At 38.2% G+C, this 16,449-nt stretch overlaps 2 protein-coding genes across 9 annotated transcripts in view; one reads left to right on the top strand and one right to left on the bottom strand.

Moving 5' to 3' along the window:
• The first annotated feature begins 2,411 nt into the window (after nt 1-2,411).
• cd180 (CD180 molecule) lies at nt 2,412-4,778 on the top strand. The gene is made up of 3 exons (XM_084414468.1): nt 2,412-2,514; nt 2,650-2,810; nt 2,906-4,778. The coding sequence occupies exons 1-3, from the start codon at nt 2,413-2,415 to the stop codon at nt 4,635-4,637; spliced, it is 1,995 nt and encodes a 664-aa protein (XP_084270594.1). The 5' UTR covers nt 2,412; the 3' UTR covers nt 4,638-4,778.
• A 4,611-nt stretch (nt 4,779-9,389) lies between these two features.
• The window catches only part of mast4 (microtubule associated serine/threonine kinase family member 4), a 141,579-nt gene continuing 134,519 nt past the window's right edge, over nt 9,390-16,449 (bottom strand). For 5 of the 8 annotated variants that reach the window (XM_084414463.1, XM_084414464.1, XM_084414465.1 and 2 more), the window contains 5 exons: nt 16,218-16,444; nt 15,922-16,044; nt 15,678-15,814; nt 14,886-15,070; nt 9,390-14,660 (listed from right to left, as the gene is read on the bottom strand). In XM_084414463.1, the coding sequence (XP_084270589.1) occupies nt 10,684-14,660; nt 14,886-15,070; nt 15,678-15,814; nt 15,922-16,044; nt 16,218-16,444 (4,649 nt within the window). In that variant the 3' untranslated portion in view covers nt 9,390-10,683. Of the gene's footprint in view, nt 14,661-14,885; nt 15,092-15,677; nt 15,815-15,921; nt 16,045-16,217; nt 16,445-16,449 lie in introns of all 8 variants that reach the window. The other 3 variants (XM_084414460.1, XM_084414461.1, XM_084414462.1) reach the window with 1 other exon arrangement.

The raw sequence follows: 16,449 nt of genomic DNA, 5'->3' as shown, positions 1-16,449 counted from the left end.
TGGTTACTATGGTATGTTTTTTAAGTAGACTCACAAGGTTTTATTCACACATGCCTGGTAAAACCCCTTTTTCCCAAAACCTGAAATCAGTTGTGACACTAAACAAAAGTTTCTTGGGGAAATTTTCAAAAAATCATCACTTCTGCTGCAACCCTGACCTGTATTTTGACCAAGTGATTTTATGAGTCACGTCATAATGCAGATGATCGTCAGTGCATCATTTTCACAGTTCCCTTTTTCAGCTTCCTACATGTTCAACCTTTACTTTTACAATGATTTAACAATCTTACTAATGGGAATAGGAAACATTTAACCTAATGAACCAGTAAACGCTGTCAACAAAGACTGACAGCTATTCGTGAACTTTGTGAACTTCTGCTTCTGTATCGCAGTATTATTGAGCCAGTCCTTACTTATGGTGCCATTTGTTTTTTTCATATGCTTTACAGTTACCAACAAGAACAAATTCTTAAAAATAACTCATTTAGCAAGTAAAATTATTGGTATCCCTACACCTAATTTATCGGATAGTGTCTCAACATTCACGTTGCGAAAGGCACAAAAAAATCTTGAATGACTCAGAACACCCACTTTACAAATATTTTATCCTTCTGGCCGTATAGGTATAGGTTTCCGATGAGTTTTGTTCCTGTATCTATACGAGCTCTAAATACATAGGAAATCGGCCATTGATACGTCATGTTTGCTCTTGTTTTTTTTTTTTTATATGTTTTTATGTTTATGTTCTATTATGTTATGTGTGTTTGTATGTATGCCTCTACGGTGGAAACAAATTTCCTCTCGAGGACAAATAAAATCTATCATCTAAACCTTTTGTAAACCAGCAAAACAGATCAAAAATACAATTTTCAAATTGACAATACAATTCTATATAACTTAGATGTGTGAAGATAACTACAGTGGCCGAGAGAGCTCAACACGCTTGCAACTGAAGAAAACAAATGCAAATAGAAAAAACACAAGAAACTTATCATCAAAAGTTTGACAACACGTGTAGGCTAGTGCAAATACTCACAACGCAACCAAATACAGAAACGCGCTATTTGCAAGTGTATTCTTCAGTTCCAGCGCGTTTAGCTCTCTTGACCACTGTAAATAATCCATAAAGACATGAATTCTGTCAAATACATTATAGTTATATAATACATATATCAATACAAATCCATTAAACCAATTGGTGGTCCCCATATACTGGAAGTCATTAAATCCTATCTAGAGTCATGTCCTGTGTATTAACATTTGGATTTGAAAACACAGTAATCCCCTGCCTCCACTGAGACACTATAATCTGAAAAAGATTTATTTCTATTTATACGTACATTATAATGAGTGTCGTCTTTATCTCTCAATTGGATGTAAGGGTTGCGTAACCACCAACATCCCAATTTTTCACCATATTACAGAGGACTGCAAAGACAGCAAAATATCACCCCCTACTGGAAGGCTGTTTCTATTACAAGGCTCCATGACATGAGAGACATTGGATTGACCATGTTTTAGTGCATGATAATATACAGCCTAATATTATAAGCCTGATCCATTGGATCTGTTTTATAAAACGGACACTTCTTATGCACAACTCGTTTGTTTTTACATCTTTTTTTGGTAAAATTGTGGTTAGGTCTACCATATTACTAATATTTATTTTAGAATTCACAAGTTTATGCGATCTTGAATGTTTCTGTGGATTTACAATTGTGTGTGAGTTAAGGAGGCACAATAATTTAGAACAGCGATTAGATAAACTGACTGGAACTACCTGTGTAATCAACTGTTTGAACACACACCTCCCAGCCAAATATAAAGGCACACCCTCTTCTACTTTTATGTTGATCAGGTCATAAATACCACCCACTGGTCTTACTAACATCTATAATTAGACAAGTCCAGCATTAGTTAATAATAAATAAAAACACATTCACAAAATCTCATTTTTAACCATAGATCAGTGGTGACATTAATGTGTGATGGTGTTTTATCTGTGGTATCTGTATTTGCAGTTTGCAGACTCCACCCATTTCCTTATAGGTCTTTAGACCTCTTGTACCACCAAGCAAAAATTCAAAAAACAAAACCAAAACCAAATGTAGTGAGGATCAGCTGATTTTGATGTTCTCATCTATTTACCCATATTGAAAGAGGTACCGATTTGCCCACATGGCTGAGAGTGAATGCGTTTGCTTACTGTACTTCAGCACAATGAAACTCTGTTTTTATAACCATACAGTAAACCATTGTTGAGATGGGAAGTTATTGCTGAATATAGGAAGTTATTACTGTATAGGGAAGTGACAGCTGATTTAATTTTTTTTTTTATCTAACTGTACTTCCTCTATTTTATCTATATATTTGACTGAAGAGGAGCTATTGTTCTCTTCTGTCCTGTACACAATGGAGAGGCATTTTGTTTTTTACATGTTATGTTACACTATTCTGTTTCACTTTTTAGCTCATAATGAAGCAACACCGTGGGCTAGCAGACAGTGTCAACAGGTAAATTTATGGTTGTTTAGTTTGCATGGTTTTCTACACAATGGACAAATGTGAAGCATGAATTAATTATGTTAATGTCAAGTTTTATCCTATCTCACTGTTCAGTGTAACACTCATGTGTTTATTTTTTTCTAGATAGCTAACGGCTATGATTGTAGTGGTATGGACCTACAATTCATTCCAGATGAGGTACCAAATTCTGTCCAAATTTTGACATTTAGCTTCAACCACCTGCCCGCCCTATACAACTCCACTTTTCAGAGGCTAAATAACTTGCATTCATTAGACCTGACGAGGTGAGCAAAGCTAGTTTTCTTTTTGAGTTGTGTAAAACAGTGTATCAGAGAATCTAATGTTTCTTCTTCTTACACTCAAACCTTATAACTTACAGGTGTGGTATCACTTTCATGTATGAAGACATTTTTAAATATCAGCCTGACTTGGAAGTCCTAATCCTAATCGGAAACCCACTTGTGTTCATCGCAAGTAGAGCTTTTTCTGGACCACTAGCATTGAAAAATCTCAGCCTAGCTCAGTCAAAAATCAAAAGCCTATCAGACATCCCATCGGATAATCTTGCATATTTGGAGGTTCTGGACCTTGGGGGAAGTGGCATTCGCTCATTAGATGGACTAAGCAGTTTCCACTGGCAAAACGTGAACAGCCTGCAGCTGGATATGAACTCTATTGACCGGATAAGTCTGACTGACCTGCAACCAATCCACAATGTGGTCGGGATGAGCATCAGCTTCAAAGGAAACGACTTTGTCTCTATAGAACCAGGTGCTTTTCAGTCACTGAACTTGAATAGTCTTGATTTCAGTGGCTGCTTCAGAAAAATGAACTTCTCCTCCCTTCTGAGAGGGCTTGAAGGTATTACAACCAACAGACTGAATCTGGGATTGTATGAAACCGATCCAAATGTGTTCATACCATCAGCTGCTCTACAATCTTTTTGCAAGATCCTCGTGACTGACCTAGATTTCCAGCTTCAGCATTTCTTAGACCTAAATAATTCCACATTTCATTGCCTTGAAGGGCTTAAAAAGCTCGACCTTACCAGAGCCCACCTGGATTCATTGCCCTTTAACATGACTGGCCTGTCCAACTTGTCCCATCTGGTGCTAGATGAGAACAGATTTTCAGATGTCTGCAACATCAACACCAAAAACTTTCCCATGCTTACGCACTTGTCCGTGAGCGGAAACGCAAAGCCCCTCGGTTTCAGCAATAGATGCTTGGAGAGTCTCAGAGTCCTAGAGGAGCTGGATCTCAGTCATAGTTTAGTAAAACTCAAAGGACCTTGTTGTAACGACCAGCTGTTTGGTCTGAGTGAACTGAAGCTCCTCAATCTCAGCTATAGCTTACCAATGGTGTGGAGTTCACAGCCTTTCAGTGCGTCTCCACAGCTGGAGCACATGGACTTCAGCCATTCACTTTACGCTCTGAACGACAGCTCACCATTCAGCAATCTACAGAGTCTCCGAACTCTAAATCTTTCCTGGTCAAATACAAGTCTGACAAATATGCACATCTTCAATGGCTTGAAAACCTTGCAACTCCTCAATTTGAAGGGGAACCCCATTCAAGGAGGGGTTCTTAGCCATGCAGAGCTCTTTAAATACGTCCCTCTTTTGGAAACCCTCATTTTATCTTCATGTCAAATAACTGCATTTGAAGAGAACTTGTTTAAAGGTCTCACACAGCTCAGGCAAGTAGACCTGAGTGAAAATAAGCTTGTCAAACTGAGCACCTCTGGGTTTTACTCCCTGTATTCGATCCAGCTTAACTTTGCCAGTAATGCCATTGTGACAGTGGATGTTGGAAGTATTATGAATTTGGGAAAAGAAAGTACTGTTGATCTGAGTTACAATCCCCTAGTATGCAACTGTAGCAACTTTCAGTTCATCAACTGGGTTAAGAAAAACACAGTCAAAGTAAAACACTTAATGGAGACAGTTTGTAATGCTACAGAAACAAGGATTATTGATGCTAAACTTCAATGCGAATTTCCTGTTGGAGTAATTGTATTTATTATAATTCTAGTTGTGATTATAATTGCATCTGCCGTTTTCTGCCTTGTCAGGAGAATTAGAAGATATTTGAGATACACACAGCTGTAAATTCAGAAAATTTAGTTTGGGCTTCCTTCATATGCAAGCTACCCAGACAGCAACATATAGTGTCGGCCCAGATCCAGCCCACATCTGGTATGCGTTGAATCCACTTGTACCAGTTGTGGCCCGGATCTGGGCAGACACTATATTGCTGTCTGGGATTAATGTTTGCTTTAAGTCGGAGATCAAATATGGCAATCTATAGAATCAAAGCCTTAAAAAAAATAAAATAATAATAATAAAAATAATATATATATATATATATATATATATATATATATATATATATATATATATATATATATATATATATAATTATTATTTTATTTTTATTGTTTTATTATTATTATTATTTGTAGTTCAGAGTTTTTAAAAAGATCAAGGTCTAATAATGTCCCTTTTCAATCACTTTAACAGCTTCTTTGAATGGTCAGCCACAGATGGTAAAAATTAGCTATAATTTCTTTTCTTTTTTTCTAGCTATCTGAAATACTATTTAACCTGTTGTTTTTCTTGACAGGTTGCACACATAGTTTGAGTTTATGAAAATGTAATGATATATGATTTGATTTTCTTAGATTTTGAGTTAAACGTGCTTTGTAAAATGTATATTTTATAGAATATATATTATACAAATTTTAGGTTATCTCAAAAAGGTTGCAGTACCAAACTTTTCCACTAGATGACATTCAGGCTGCACTGGTGACCATATAAGGAGTCTTCGATTTCCATATATGGTTTGAGTGATCTGAACCAAATATTTCCATAATTTTCAAAAAATATATGAAGTAGACATCATATTCAGAACTAGACATCATATTCAGAAGTAGTCCAATCCATATTTGATTTGAATTTAATCTCTAAAACACACAAAAACATATGTAAAGAACCAGAGCGTGTGTTAGTTTGGCACTGTACCAGCAAATGGAGAATGTATCACTATCTATCTATTGCTCCGTCATATCTTTTGAAATATGAAAACTAGAGTCTAAAAGCTTTCAAATAATGTTTGTCAAGATTACTTTAGATCTAGACTAAGATATTATTGTTATAAATGTGTAATTGCAAACGTTCAAAAGGTGTGGGAGAGGGTCTTAAAAACAGTGGTTAAAAACATTTCTATAAATCATTAATTGTGTGAAAAGCATTGAGATTAAAAGTTAATTGTTTGTACATGATTTAATGTCTTTTTTCATATAGTGTGATTTTTGGGGAATTGTATTGAATCCAATTAGGGTCAATTTGACTCGCTCCAAGGCCATACACCCAGAAATCGAACAGTGCACAAGGGGTTGGAGATCAAAGTTGGCTATTGACCGTATCAAAGCCTTAACTTTTGAGTTTGTCATAAATGTTTTTTTCTTTTTTTTTTTCTTGAATTTTTTTTACCTTTTCTCATTTAGGGTCATGAACATGTTATAGATGTAATAAAAGCAAAGTTATAAAAAGTTATAAAAGTTTGAGTTTATGAAAATGTAAAATAGATAAGAATACACTGCGTGCAGAATTATTAGGCACGTTAATTTTCTGACCATATTTTTTTTTTCCAGGCACATTTGACCAATTCCAAACCACACTAATCTTAATAACTACAATTCATTTTGTATTTAATCATTTATAAATGATATATAATTGTTCATGAAGGCTGGAAATGAAAAACGCCTTATATTCAGGTGTGCATAATTAGGCACGCTTTCTTTTACAGATAAAATAAGCCAAAAAAGAGATTTAACTCGCACTGAAAAGTAAAAAATTATGAAATGCCCATGAGAAGGATGCAATTCTAATGCAATACTAGAGATTGCAGTTATGGCATGACCATTGGACAGTGAAATGCTCATTGAGTCAGCAGAATCAGACAAAAACTGGTGGAGAAGAAAAGGGTTAAGAAGGGTTAAGGGTCTGCGTTTTGCAGAGATGGACTAAAAATGAACTGATAATGAACTCCCAAAACTTACTGCCATATTCTGGAAGATGAATTCTTTAAACAGAGATACAAGAGGATGTGGTGCTGGTCCTTCAAGAGTCACTCTCAGTCTGTCTGTCTATAAAGAAAAAAGTTGTGTCCATCTCTGCAAAAGTCTGCAAGACTTCAGGGTAGGACTCTTCATGTATTTTACTACACTTCAGCTTGTGATTCTTATTAAGAGGGGGTCATTTTTTTAGGATTCTTTACCTAACCTAAGTCTCCGAGATCCTGACACCTTGCACTTCTGGAGACTCCAGGTAGGTTGCAGTTCTGGAAAATGGTGGCACTGCAGACTTAAAGGTTCCTGATGGTTTCACACTTAATTCTTCACCTTAATTAGGGCCCGAGCACCGATGGTGAGAGGACCCTATTGTTTTTGCTCTGTTTATTATTATTCTTCCGCTGCTTCTCCAAAGTGAATCGCTTTTTTGAGGGCCTAAACATGCTTGAAAACTCATGAAACTTTGCACACGCTTCAGAAGTGGTGAAAATTTACGCGTGATATGGGTTTCAGAATTGTGTGGGGCAAAATGGCTCAATTATTGCCCCTACATTTTGCCCCGGCTCTACATTTCATGTACAGGTATGAAAATTGGTACATATATGTAATGACCCAATACCTACAAAAAAGTCTCTTGGAGCGTAGCCCTAAACACAACAGGAAGTCAGCTATTTTGAACAACAGTTTTTGCCATTTCCAGACGTTGTACTTTAACGAACTCCTCCTACAGTTTTGATCTGAACATCTTCAAATTTGGTGAGTGTATTCTTAAGGTCTTTGTGACGTTAAATTGCGAAGATCTTGAGTTTTCGTCGAAGGATGTGCCCTCGGCGGCCTGACAAATGTAGATGTGCAAACCCAATTTCAGCCTCTGGGTGAAATACTGTATGCATGATCAGATAAGTTCTGTCAATATTGCTTTTTTGGCTTTATTTATCTGATAAAAAATAAAAAAAATATAAAAGAAAACTTGCCTAATAATTATGCACACCTGAATATAAAGTATTTTTCATTTCCAGCCTTCATGAACAATTATATATCACTTATAAATGATCAAATACAAACTTAATAGTAGTTATTAAGATTAATGTGGTTTGGAATTGGTAAAATGTGCCTAGAAAAAAAATATGATCAGAATATCAATGTGCCTAATAATTCTGCACGCAGTGTTAATAAAACATTTATTTCTATTGAATCCAATTAGGGTATATCACATTTTTTATTTCTATTGATCCAATTAGGGTAAATTTGTCCCGCTCCAACAAGGCTGTACCCAGAAATCGAACAGTGTGGGTTAAATAACTTTTAAAGCAAAAGGATAATAAAATACAATAAATAAAATAAAATGTAATTTTGACATGCCTTTTTATTTTCAGTATTTTACAACTTTAGAAGTATAAATATTTCTATAGTATACAACATCTATGACATCCATAGAGCTTTCTGTGGGTGATGTACAAAACTCAAAACCACATCTTATTGCACAGATCCTAAAAGACAATGATAAGCAGAGTCATCTACATAAACACGGTTTTCACACATAGAGAGACGAAAGAAAACTCCAAGAAACAAGCAAGAACATACTGAACTGGAGAGACAACAAACAATTAGGCTACCACACCGACGGTCTTCAATAGCAAGTGTCCGCTAGGAGGAACTCACACACGCACACACACGTAGATCACAGCATAACTGCCTGTGATGTAGCACATTAATTTGGCAAATAACACAAATGTACAAAATCTACATCCATGAAGTAGTTGTAAACAAGCATTTAATGTGCTTCTTTAATGATTCAAACCTTAATTTTCAGGAAAGAAAGGGGGATAAAGAAAATAAATGATATTTGAGAACAGACAATGCATATGTCCTATAAAACATTCACATTTTATCATTATAATTAGAGTTAATATTATGTTATCCTCAAAATCCCGATAAGCGTTGTGTTTTTAATCTTAAGGTGCCTTGTATCTCTTCAGACCTCCTACACTACATTTGTAAAGTCTATGAGGAACAGAAACTTCAGTGTGCTAATATGGTTTAAAGTCTCTACAATCAACTTCGAATTGGCTACTTTATTAGATTCTCTTTACATTGTGTATTCTGTTATTTAGGTAATTATGCACATTTGTGTGTCCAGCTCATATATGTATATATATATGCTCTGTTTACATAAAACATTAATTGCAAATACTTCAATATCAAACTGTAATATAGCCTAGATGTTTCACAATACAAGTATACTAAAATGGACCTAGATATACAGTTGCTTTGCTTTAAGTTGGTACGTGAGCTACAGAAGGTTTAAAGTTAAGACCAAATATCAAAAGACACAACGATTCACCCACTCCTCTATTCTGATGCTAACCTTCAGTGGTCACTATGCAACTGCCTAAAGATCAAATCAAGCGTGACTAATGACAAATATGCTTTTAAATGTTTGGTAACGAAGAAAACGTAAAGAGAGCTTTGAAAAGTCTTGAAGGTAAAAGTACAGGAAATGCACTTATCAGTCCTACTGCACGAGATGTTAATAGCAACAATGCATTTAGTTCAGTATTATACAATCCCCATTTATAAGTGTTGTACTTTGCATATGAATATGTTAGAAACTGATTGGACATTTTACCACAAGCCCTGACATACCACAATGTCATGTTGCTAAAGCACATTTGATTATCCCTGTATAAGCCCTTTTAACCAAACCAGGGGAAGTACATCATGTTTTTTGTATGCCAAATGGGAAATGTTAGCCCTAAAAGCTTGACATTTTTCATTTTTTGAAAAACAGAGTGTATATAATCTACATAGTAGCAAACCTTAATCATGGGGTAATCCTTTAGTTTCTGAAACTTGCCTTTTATATAATGTTCTGCATCTGCCTTGTCCCTTTTTTAATGTAAATGCATGACTTCAAGCGGCATCAAGTACGAACATTAAGAGAACTCTGCTGCGTCACTTAAAACACATATCTGAAAATGCATGTGGTTAACCCCAACATTCCTCAGTGCAACTTCAAGTACACTTTGTTTCAGATTGAGACTGATTATTCTGCTAGTTTAGACTCAATATCAGCGCAATTACTGAGCAGATGACATCACTAGCGACTAACATTGAGTACAGTATACAAACATATGACTTAGCAAAATATATACATATAAAACATACAACACTCATTTTCAACCGACCCCTCTGTACAATTAATGCTGCAGTATTTACAATATATTGCATAACAATTAATTTGTAGAAATGCATGGGAAAGGAATGTGAATTTCACCATGACCTGCTAAGAACAGCAAGTCATATTTCCCCCAAAAACTCTAAGGCCCCTTCCACTACGATTCCAGAACCACAAGATGATTCCAATATAAAATAGTTCCAGGTGAGAAGCACAGGACAAAGTGCATTCCCTCTGTGCACCACTACCCAAAACAAAACTTTGCTGATAAGGTAAAAAAAAAAAGAAATTGTAGTGATCTGTTCAACTTGCAGAGTGTAAGCCATATTAATAGCACCATTGCTACATATACTTTCCTAGTGGTTTTTAAATACATCAAAAACCAGTAAAATACATAACGCTAGCTTGAATGAGTGTGAAGCCTTTTTTTTTTTTTTTTTTTTTTTTACACAGTCAGTTAACATGCACCTTCAGCTCTAAATTCAAGGTGCTTTTTGTTTGGTATAATTATACTCCACGATTGGCACAGTTAATTTAAGCCTTAAAAAGGCATCCATACTCCGCCTCCACAGTTATTGCACACGCCACTTGTTACATCACACTGCAACACAACACAATGTCTACTTTTGGCGCTTTTGCAAGATCTAAAACGTGACCACAAATCAGCAGCAAAACATGTCAACATTCAGACTACACTTTTTTTTAGACATAATATTAACGAAGCATTATAGATCACAAAACAAACAAACAAATTAATTTCTCTGGTTTCTCATGAAAACCTAAAGTAACAGCTTCACCGGTCCTCAGATAGGAAGGCTTAAAGATATTACATATAGACAAAAATTAAGTTTACATCCTCGGTTCTTTTAAAATTCCAAATGCTTGGCAACTACAATACAATAGATCACTTTTTACAAGTTGAACCACGTGGCGGATCCTTTGTTTGTTTAGAACGGACTGAATCTTTTTCAAGAGTAGTACTATCCTTCGCCAAAGGCATGCCTTTTGATGAGTCTTTACGATTATTTTTGGGTGCGGACAATACATCTTGAGTGGGTTCCTTTCTCTTCTTTTCTACTTGCTCTTTTCGGTTGGATGAAATCTGTTTGTCAGACACCTTTGACTCACTGGTGCCATGTTTAGGGTCAGGACTGGATATAGCAGTTACAGTCTTCCCTATGGGATCACTTGTGCTGAAACCCTCGATAGACTCTGATCTTGGAACATCAATTCTGGACTTTACTTGTTCCTTTGAGGAAGGTCCAAATGTTTCAACTGCAGCAGCGCTGCCCTTACCAGAAGGAGGCCCACTAGACACATGTATTTTAACAGCGGGTACTGGCAACACTAGCACGGCTCCACCTTGAGAACCAGGGCGGGTCTCTTTCTGAGGCTGGGATTTAGGCGTAGACAAGACTGACACTCTTAGATCCTTTGGATTTACTATGTTGTCCTTGACAATGGGCTGTAGCTGTGCTCTGTTTTCCTGCTTTCCCTTCTCTTCAACAGCCTTCCCAATAGATTGCGTAACAAGTGGAGAGTCTACTCTGGGCTTGTTTTTGGAACTCAAAGGTGTTTGTTTTAATATAGCACTACCAGGTGGTTGCGTCTGTTTTATTGCAGTCAGTGCTGGACTTGTTTCTGTCGTGGACATGTCCATAACTTGCTTATCAACCTTCTGGGTGTCTATGCCAAGAGCACTCTTGAATTTCTGCTTTTCTTCCGTTTTCATTGTGGATTGCACATGCACAGTGTCTTTTTTTGAAGTGTCAGAACTTCTAGTCTTTGGTGGGCTTGCACCTGTGTCCTTTGATGTGAAATTCATGTTTACTTGGCTTCTGAAGATGGCTTCATGCTTTTCATCGTTTTTTGAAACTTCAGCTTTGCCTGACGAGTTAGGGTTAGGGACACAGGTAATCTTTTCAGTCACACTGCATTTGAAGTCCTTTTTAAGGGCTAAGTTCATTTTGTCTCCACATGCTGGCAATGTTTTACGATCCTTTACCGTCAAATTTAATTGACTACTTGCCTCCTTCGTATTTACCTTGTCTGCAAGTTGATTTTTGTTTAAGGCCAGTTGAGACTGATGGGTTTGCACATTGAATTCTCTGCTACCACTTGACACATCGGAATTTTGTGTTCTGTCTGAGATTTGTTTGGAGAGTTGATCAGAATTACTTGATGTTTGTCCATTTTTGGCACACGTCTGATCAGACTGTGGAGGTTGGATGGTGGTAGTTTTTACTACAGCCAACCCAGAAAATTGTGGGGTGGTGATTGCACAGGCCTGGGATTTTGAATCAGTAGCAGGCATGGTCTTAAGTGGGGTGGCAATTGTGGATGGAGTGGCTTTTCTTTGAAGGGTAGGCTTGGGAGACAATGAACTTTTAATAATAGGGGCCTCAGGTGTATCTGCTAGTGCTGAGACAGAAGACACAATGGATATTGTGACTGAAGAAGCTAAAGATAGACTCTGTGGGGTAGATGCTGTTTCTTTGACACATATCTCGGGTTTAGCCTGCCTTGAGTCAGCAGCCGAGGTTGGCGTACAACCAGTTTGGTCTCTGATTGCAGACTCTACGCTTTTGTCTAAACTTTTTACTCTGGTAGATAATTTACTTTCCTTCAAATCTTGAAGACGCTCTGGATTGAGGTCAGAAAAGTCTTTGGTGCTACCAGCCTTATTCTTTCTATCTATCAGAGTCTTGGTTGCAGCCAAGGTTGGGCTTGATATTGCAACTGTGTTGCAGCTGTCTGTAACATCTTTCGATGGATGGATCTGTTTTATCACTGAGGTGTATGTTATATTGGCTGGTTTGTCATTATTTATGATATTCTTCTCAGTAGACAATGCTGAACTGGGAAAACTGGTTGGTGTCTCACTCAGCCTACTATTATTTTTGCCAGAATGTGCTTCTTGGGTTTGCTGGACAGAGTTGAGTTGGCCAATAACAGCAGAAGACGCTAGGGACTTGTCAGGTTCATTGGCTTTAGTAAGGACTGGTTGTATCTGTTGAGTTTCATTTAGCTTTGGAGAGGTCTCCTCTATATTTTCTATGTCATCTTCCTGGTCTTCATTGCTGACTTCCCTGATGGAGGGCGTTTTCCCACATGCAAAGTGAGCGCTGTGTCGTGCAGCCCTCATCTCCTGAGCTGTCTTTAGCCTACTCTCAGATCTTACACTTGTGTCTATGGACTCTAGTTTACTGTTTGTAATCTGCAACTTCATTCCATCAACTTTATTTCTATCGTGCAGGGCCTCATTACAAGATGGATTTATTCTACAGTCCTTATTGGCAAAGGACTCTTCCTTTGTAATGGTTTTACTGCTCAAATACACATTGTCTTTATGGTTAAGTGTCCCGGGCATCCCTGCCTGTGGACCTTTCTGTTTTTCTGCGGTTTTCTGTTGAATTGGCTGTTTTATACATAGATCCTCTGCTAATAAAGCACTTTCACCATGGCTTTCTGCCATTTTGGAAAGACATGTGTCAGTCTTGGATACACGAGGTCCAGATAGCAGACCAATGTCCAAGGTGCCCTCTAGTGGCTTTAAAGAGGAAACAAGCCGTCCCTCCAATTTGTACTCTGAGGAGGTCTTCCTGATAGGGCCATCAGAAGCGATCATCTGAAGTTTTTCTACCGCACTCTCCCCTCTCCCACTAAAATGCTTAGGGGCCAAAGTTTCAGAAGTGCCATGGATGTTGCACATGCCCCCTTTAACATGTTCTAAAGCCAACGCAGAATCCAGCTGAAGACTTTTGGACCTGGTGGTGTTGAAATGAATGCTTTCATGAACACCAGAAGATATTCGACACAAGGAGTCCTCCCTCTCCTCAAAGGACTGCCTCTTCCTGGCAAACTCCATGTTGGAGGCTTTGAAATCTAACCTCTCTGGTTTATTACCTTCCTTCATTGACCAAGACATTTGTCGCTCTGATTGACATGGTGACCTCATATTCTCACTTAAAAGTGATACACAGTCTCCACTGGTGACAGACTCCGCTATGCTCTCACAGACTCTTGGGTTTAGTTTTTTGTAGAGGACATCCTTTAAAGTAGCATTTGTAGACTTGTCCAAGGATCCAGATTCGGAAACCTGGGTTCTTGCACTGGGACGTGTTAGGACACCCCACTCCTTTTCTTCAGCAGCAGCACCTTCCACATCTTGCATTATGTCTTGTTTTTGAGTAGACTCCCGTCTCTCAGCCCAGTCCTGCCTCTTTACCACCACTTTGGCCTTCAGCTTCTCCCTATCTAGCTCCTCTACTGACTCCTGTCGGCCAACTTTACGAGTGACAGCCCGCTTTAGGCAACCCTGCTCAGCAGGTCTCACCCGAGTAATGGTGGGTGGCTCACAAGAAGTGCTGTCCTCTATGCATGGTGGGGTATACTCCCCTCTAGATGAGGCCTCCCCTTGAGACTCCTCTTGGGTGACCTCCAAACTGTGCTTTCGGGTGCATAAATGTTTTTTGTCACCAGCATAAGAAGGGGAGAGTTTCTCCTCGGATTGGACTCGCTTCAGGAGTGGGGACCGAGGAGGCTCTGCGCTTTTCGGTCGCACCATATGGCGTACAATAGTGGGGGGTGAGTGCATTTTGGTAGGGAAGGCCTGAGAAGTTTTGGAGCTTCCTACAGTGTGAGTCAGCAAGGGAGATGGGGACCGCTGAGGAGAAGTTGGCTGAGGCTGAGGGGTAGGGGAGGGTGTGCGAGCTAATGGTGAGAGGGGAATGCTCCCTGCTGATTTACGTCGGCCCTGACGGAGCCGTCCAGGTAGTTTGGGACCCAGGCCATGCAGAGTGCTGGGTCGGATGTGGCCAGAGCCTGCAGGTGAGTTAGGTGCACTGGAACTGGGGGAGCTACTCTGTGATGAAGTTCCACCTATAACAAAGAGTGGAAAGCTAACATATAAAGATAATATACAGTGCCAACATTCTCTTTTTTTTAAATGACTTTCAATCCCAATATAATTCCACATTGAACTTAACAGGAAATGCAAAGAGCACTAAAGCAGCAAATATTTACCTCCCTTGATGTGATATGAAACATGATATTGAAATATGTTATTTTAATAGAAACAGTGTCTATGTAATGCAAGACACAAACCTGACTGGCTGAAGTCAGGTGTTGCGCGAAAGGCAGCTGTTGGGGAGCGTGGTGAGAGGCTGTGTGTGGGAGATCCAGGCAGACTCTCTCCTGAAGACAGAGAGCGGTTCAGCGAGGAGAAACTGCGACTGGTGTGTAAAAGTGGAGAGGGCTGCATGGCAAAGCGTTTGAATACAGAACGCCGCCTGGAGAGGAAAAAAGCGTGACTGAAAAAACAATTGGAATATTCAGAATGACATTTTGCAGCATACAATATGCATACATTTGCAAGAATGTACAGTATATATTGAAAGCACACTCAATGGAATACTATATTTCATAATGCAATGCACTAAGAAATATCAATTTTTTTTTACAAAAAACAAACAAAAACAAATCAACAAAAATAAATTCCAAATAACAATTTCTTTGCAAGAAGAATGCTACAGAATTACACTTGCTAATACTAAGGTCATTTGGCAATATATTTTTTAACATAACATCTGATAAACAACTGAAATGGTTATAATTACATATTGCCTATGGTAAAAAAAAAAAAAAAAAAAAAACACATTAAAACTATTAGGCAATATACAGAATGCATTGTATGCAGTAGTAAGTACACACATTTTCCATTCTAAGCACAGTCAATGAGTGTACATTACAAAAAAATTGCAACAACAGCTCCATCTACTGGAAGTGGGGGGGAATCTTGCTACTGTGTAGGTAACTTATCCAAATTTATGTGATTATGTAAACAGACAATTGTAAAACCTAAAATAGACGAGAATAGTGATATTCCTGTTTTCTTACCTTTCTTGGGTTTTCTCTTTCTTGGGTTTCTTGGTTCTTCTCACCATTTTGCTTCTGTAACTATTTCTTCGAGCTGGACCAGTTTTGATAGAAGTGTTTTCAAAAGGGGTCGTGGATATAGCTACTTTACTTCCACTCTACAAAACAAAATGTAAGTGTCACTTACAGAAATACTGTAACACAAAGTGAAAAAAATAAGCAGTGAAAATAGTGTTGTGGTTGTAACATCAATTGGTTTTTGCACCTTCAGCAGTAGTTCCACCACCTCAGTGTGAAGCAGCCCGTGAACTGTTTCTCCATTCACATGAGTGATCAGGTCTCCAGCCTTAAGACCAGCCATGTGAGCAGGACCACCATCCTCTACATTCTATTCCCCCCCAAAAAAGAAAAAAAGTCTTAATTATGTGCAATGCAGTAAAATGAGAAATGAAAAATCTTTGCCATGTTAATTTCTTTTTACCCTAACAAGCCACAACCTCAGCAAGCAAGAATACATGTTGTCAGCTGTTTGGTTTTTATTGATATGCCACCCACACTTACCCAGACCATGTGATAAACCGTATAAACGTCACTGTCACAGGCATAGACCCGAATAGCTCGCAGAGTGAAGCCAAACTTCTTCCCTGAGCTGTGGATGATGATTGGCTGACGACTGCTGACACTGCTAAGTGGAGAATCTCGGCTGGGGGAGGAGTCTCTAGAGGATGGGTCTGATGACAGTGAGTATGGAGAAATGGGGCTTGCTAATGGTGACACACCAAAAACATCTGGG

The sequence above is a fragment of the Rutilus rutilus genome (assembly GCF_951802725.1).
Source record: "Rutilus rutilus genome assembly, chromosome: 7".
NCBI classification, from domain to species: domain Eukaryota; kingdom Metazoa; phylum Chordata; class Actinopteri; order Cypriniformes; family Leuciscidae; genus Rutilus; species Rutilus rutilus.
This window is presented reverse-complemented; position numbering and strand designations above follow the sequence as displayed.

Excerpts from the sequence above, each read along its gene's own strand:
- cd180 (XM_084414468.1), top strand. The coding sequence starts at position 2,413 with ATGGAGAGGCATTTTGTTTTTTACATGTTATGTTACACTATTCTGTTT. Across the intron at positions 2,515-2,649 it reads CTAGCAGACAGTGTCAACAG|ATAGCTAACGGCTATGATTG; the intron begins GTAAATTTATGG and ends ATTTTTTTCTAG. Across the intron at positions 2,811-2,905 it reads CATTCATTAGACCTGACGAG|GTGTGGTATCACTTTCATGT; the intron begins GTGAGCAAAGCT and ends TATAACTTACAG.